Source organism: Asparagus officinalis, chromosome 1 (genome assembly GCF_001876935.1).
Source record: "Asparagus officinalis chromosome 1, Aspof.V1, whole genome shotgun sequence".
Classification (NCBI taxonomy): domain Eukaryota; kingdom Viridiplantae; phylum Streptophyta; class Magnoliopsida; order Asparagales; family Asparagaceae; genus Asparagus; species Asparagus officinalis.
Genome location: NC_033794.1, coordinates 6,075,084 through 6,080,403, shown reverse-complemented (window position 1 = coordinate 6,080,403; position 5,320 = coordinate 6,075,084). Strand labels below are relative to the sequence as shown.

General features: G+C 39.2%; 2 protein-coding genes across 5 annotated transcripts in view; one reads left to right on the top strand and one right to left on the bottom strand.

Annotated features, from left to right (window-relative positions):
• LOC109847256 (pentatricopeptide repeat-containing protein At1g10910, chloroplastic) overlaps nucleotides 1-405 on the top strand; it is a 14,378-nt gene extending 13,973 nt beyond the window's left edge. The window contains exon 11 of one of the 4 annotated variants that reach the window (XM_020416504.1): nucleotides 62-405. The gene's annotated coding sequence lies outside the window, so the exon portion shown is untranslated. Of the gene's footprint in view, nucleotides 1-28 lie in introns of all 4 variants that reach the window. The other 3 variants (XM_020416496.1, XM_020416500.1, XM_020416490.1) reach the window with 3 other exon arrangements.
• LOC109829826 (pentatricopeptide repeat-containing protein At3g62890-like) lies at nucleotides 591-2,827 on the bottom strand. Its single transcript, XM_020396877.1, has one exon. It carries the CDS (start codon nucleotides 2,825-2,827, stop codon nucleotides 986-988), a length of 1,842 nt encoding a protein of 613 aa, XP_020252466.1. The 3' UTR covers nucleotides 591-985.

Below are 5,320 nucleotides of genomic sequence, written 5' to 3'. Positions count from 1 at the left end.
ATCTGATAACTGATCAACTTCTATATAGAAGCTTCTGAATTCCTGATGACAGGTATTTCAGTCTCTCTACCTTGTCTACGTAAGCATGAAGAAGAGAACAGTGGTGTTTCTTGATCATTATCTTGTGAATGGTGTTCCTCTGAGTTAAAGAGCTCATCCTCAGCTGTTGTATTCTTAGATGAGGGAAGGAATTCCGTTGAGATTCTAAAGCAAACTTAAATCAACTTACAAGTAGTGTTTGTCTATACTACAAGAAGTTTCAATGTTTTGACCTTTGAGGTCTTCATATTTTTGTAAGCCAATATAGTTCATGTATATATAAAGAATTTTTCTGAAGCAAGGTTGCCAGTTACGTAAACAGAATCATATCCATGATGAGTAATCTAGAACTGCAACATTGTCATTTCTTTCTGCTTATACAGCTGCTCGCTTTATTTGTATTGGATTTTGGGAGCAGAAAGCAAATATTTCAAGCTCTCCTTTTGTTATGTCATGTTTCACGGTAGGATGCTCGAAAGAGGGGAGAGAGAGCGCTTGCTTCTAACACCCAACTTTTAAATTCATTGCATTTGTACGCATAACCTTTCCTGCACTCATCATTCTCTTTCAGTTGTTATTAGAGCAGAAAAGCTTGCTGTGTTATTCAATAACTTCACACTTGTGAGAATATGTGCATATCCTGTTGCAAATCATACCATGTGTAGATTACAACAGTTGAAAAAGCTAAAGCTTACATTTTGCTTGGAACAATGGTTTCCTTTCTTTGAAACAGTAGTTCTTGTTAAATTGTCACAGCCTTAGCCTCCATCTTGAACTTGGTCCAGATAACAATAACATACAAATGTAGATATCCGAAAGAACGATAAAAAGCATGATCTGAACATGCTATTCAGTAACCTTCTGGTTCGAAGCCCGGAAGAAAACCATAATTTATGTGCGGTTGGTATCAAACAGCTTGCGTTCCCATCGCCAAAATCAATATCTCCTACCAATAATCGAGGCAAGAACATCTCCCATCCTTGAAATGGTGAAACCTACTCCCATCTCTCACAATGATCTCTCTATCAAAAACCTTTGCTACCATCTTGCTAAACTCGTGACAATCCACGCAAACCCTAAGATTCTTAACAATCCTTATAGGATATCCAACTTGTATCACCATCAATCCAAAAGCAATAGCTAGCCTCTCGCTATGCTCCTTTATCACATGAATCTTATCTTCATCTCCAATATCATGCAAAACCGACGAAATACCAGGCAAATAACCAGCATTTTCCAATCTCAATCCGATCATTTCAAGCTTTTTATAGATCTCCAAAGATCGCTCATGATCTTTGTCCCCTGCCACAAACTTATGAACATTTCCATGAGCTTCTATCAAGCTCCAACCCGCAGATTTATTAGTACCACGGTTAGCCATCAATTTCCTAATCTTTAATACATCGTCCCATTTCTTCGCCTTTGCATAAATACCAGCTAAAAGAACATAATGCCCATCATGGGCAGGCTCTAACTCAAGCAATTTACTTCCAATCGATACACCAAGCTCAACTAACCCGTGCATTTTGCACGCTCCTAATAGAGTTCCCCACAAAACTGGGTCAGGTTTAATGCTCATATTTTCAATCAATTTGACCGCTTCATTTACAAGCCCAGCTCGACCTAAAAGATCAACTATACATCCATAATGCTCCATCTCTGGCTCGATACCATAATCACGTATCATTGAATTGAAATGTTGTCTTCCTTCATTAACCAGACCAGCGCGGCTACAAGCATTCAGTACTCCAACAAAAGTCACATTTGTCGGATGAAAACCTTCTTCAGTAAATCTTTCGAAAAGATCAAGGGCTTCTTTTCCCAACCCATGAGTAGCTAATCCACAAAGCATCGCGTTCCAAGCAAAAACATCTTTTTTAGGCAAATCATCAAACACTTGTCTCGAAAGCTCTACACACCCACATTTTGCATACATATCTACTAAAGCTGCACCAATATTGATCGTTAACGGAAACTTCAGTTTCTTTATACTTTCATGAACAAAACTACCATAATCCAACAAACCCAACTGAGCCGATGCAGATAGAACAGTAACCAACGCCGCCTCATTCACTGCCAATCTCTTATCAATCATTTGTCGAAAAAGTTTCAGACTCTTCTCCAACATCCCATTTGAAACATAACCCACAATCATACTACTCCACGAAACCACATCTCTCTCAGGCATATCATCAAACACCTTCTCCGCAACACAAATCTCCCCAGCCCTCGCATACCCGACGATCATCACATTCCAACTGACCACATCCCTAACAAATGGGTAGCCGTCAAAAACCCTTCTAGAGCTACCCAGATCACTACAAGCGCAATAAAACCCAATCAAACCATTTCTCACATACAAATCTCTATCAAACCCAAATTTTAAAACATGGGTATGAATCTGAACACCTTCAGGCATCAAAGAACCCTTGCTACAGGCTTGAAGAACAAATGGGTAAGTGAAATTATTAGTGGGTATCCCAATTCTCCGCATGTGGGCATAAAAGTGCAGGCTGTGGCTTGGGTTTGGGGATTTGGCGAGGCATCGGATGAGGCTGTTGGAGGCGAAGGTGTTGGGTCTGTTGATTTGGTGGAAGAGAGAGAGGGAGTAGTGGGTGGAGGAGAGAGAGGGGGGGAGGGAGGAGAGAGAGAGGAGGTGAGAGAGAGTTGAGCGGTGAGTGGAGTGTGGGAGGTGAGAGAGTGGAGAGAGGGAGAGTGTGGGGGATGGTTTGAGATTGAATGAGGGAGATGATGCTGATGATGACGATGATGAGAGAGAAGAACGCATGAAGGAATTTGACGGCGGGAGATTTTATGGGGGAAGATTTTGAAGGTGGAGGTCTTATTGAAGAAATGAGGTTGTGAAAGGGAGAACGCCGTTAGAATTACGGAAACTGATGAGCCAAAAGGTCGGATACAGTTTTATTTGACTACTAGTTGTTACCGGTCTGATGCACAGAATTAAATTAATATTCTTATATATCTCTCAAAACTGACAAAAAATGCTAATATCTCTCAAACCATAAAGAATTTGACGAAACGGACAGGAGCAAACCGAACCCTTTGGGGATGGTTTGGTTGGCTCCGTCTCGTCGAGATAGTTGATTTTCATATATAATTCGTCCAATTCCGACTTACGGTTTGAAAGTTATGACCCGTTCTTCGCAGCATGTTCTGAAGCCCACCTGCAAGACCGGACTTCGCCTGAACATTGAAGTTTGCCTGCAATGCTAAGTTCACCTGACAACTTAGCTCACCTGAACTGATTGAAGCTCGCCTAACAGCTTCGCCTACGAGGTCTGCCACGCAGCGAGGCTCAACATCAAAAGATGAGGTTCGCCATGCAGCGAAGCTCGACATCAAAAGACGAGGTTCGCCACGCAGCGAAGCTCGACATCAAAAGACGAGGTTTGCCATGCAGCGAAGCTCGACGTCAGAAGACGAGGTTCGCCATGCAACGAAGCTCAACGTCACAAGACGAGGTTCGCCACGCAACGAGGCTCGACATCAAAGTTCATCATTGGGAACAAAACTCCTCTAGGAAATGAAGCCCTTTCAGGAGACGAAGTTCATCCACAGACGAACCTCGTCAAATAGCACCTCACCCCTCAAAAGACGAACTTCGTCATTGAAGATGAAGTTCGCCCAGAAACGAAGTTCGTCATTGAAGATGAAGTTCGCCAGAAACAAAGTTCGTTATTGAAGACGAAGTTCGCCGTTGTCGTTATTGACGAATCTCGTTTGTCACCATTTCCAGATGCTACATTTAAGGAGGGTTAATGACCCATAACTCACTCATTTAAGAAGACTTAATGACCATTAACTCACTCATTTAAATATGAGTTAATAACCATAACTCCCTCATTATAAGGGGAGTTAAAACCCATTAACTCACTCCATAATGGTCCTAAGCCTATAAATAGGCATCATCAACATGAAAGGAGGGGGAGGAGATGGAGAGGCTAGTCAAAAAGCCTATCTCTCCTCCACTCTCATGGATCTTCATAGATCATCGGCTAATCATTTGGCTTTGGAGAGTCGAAACTCATAACAAGCATGACGAGGGTCATTACTATGACGAACCTCGTCTCAAACAACAAAGCTTGTCGTTGGAAACAAGATTTGAAGCGTGTCAATGAAGACGAAGCTCGTCAGTGAAGATGAGGCTCGTCAGTGAAGACGAAGCTTGTCTAACGAACCTCACCACGCAACGAGGCTCATCATCCACACGAAGTTCGGTTGTAACGGCTGTTGGCCTTCTTGTTTTGATGATGTTTAACAAACAATTTACCACTAATGTTGTTTGTCTAGTATTTGTGTTTTTTTATTTATTATAGACAAACAACGTAGTTGGAGGTTTGATGGATTGCGCCATAACGATCATATCAAATGGAGGATGGCGGATATAGTGGTTGAAGTAATGCAATTCAAGTTTAAGATCCAAGTTCAAGCTTCATCCGCAAGTGTACCAAGTCAAGCTTATTGAAGATCAAGATTGCTTGGGTATATTTGTTTAGAGTTATATTATGTGTGTTCAATACTTTAAGCTCAATCATATACACACATACACATATTTGGTTTTATATATATATATATATAGTCATATATATAAATACAAGTTTTGATTTTCTAGTTTAAATATGAAACAAATACATATTTATATATATACATGTTTGTTTTCATATGGTTAAGTTGTTTTCGTTTAGTTATGTAGATATGAAACAATATATATCTTCATATACACTTTTATTTGTTTCATATTCTATTGTATTTAGAAAATATTGTGTTTATAGATTGAAGACTTGTTCACACTATTTTCATATCTCGTATAATGTCTACAAATCCATTCTAAAGTGTTTCCAAGTTGTTTGAACTCGTTTTTGGAAAAATCAAGTTTTTTGTTCATGTACGTGCATGTGTCCGTGTATGTTTTTACAAAACAGATACGTTTTCACAATTGGGAAATGAGATTTGAAAAATTTCTTCGTTAACATATTTATTATCATATATACAAACATTTCCCCAAGTTTTACTAATTTTGAAGTTGTTTTGTTATTTTTAATTGAATTTACAAAACCGAGTTTTCAGCAGTTTTTTAGAAACTGTTTATCTGTGTTCAAACATTTATTTCTCTCAAATGAGAAATGATTTTTCATAAATTCTTTCTCTAACGTGTTCTTCTACATGTCTACAACCTTCTGTAAAAATTTCATAATTTTTGGAATTGATTTACTATTTTTAATTGATTTTATAAAGTTAGATACACAAATTTCTAGAATGC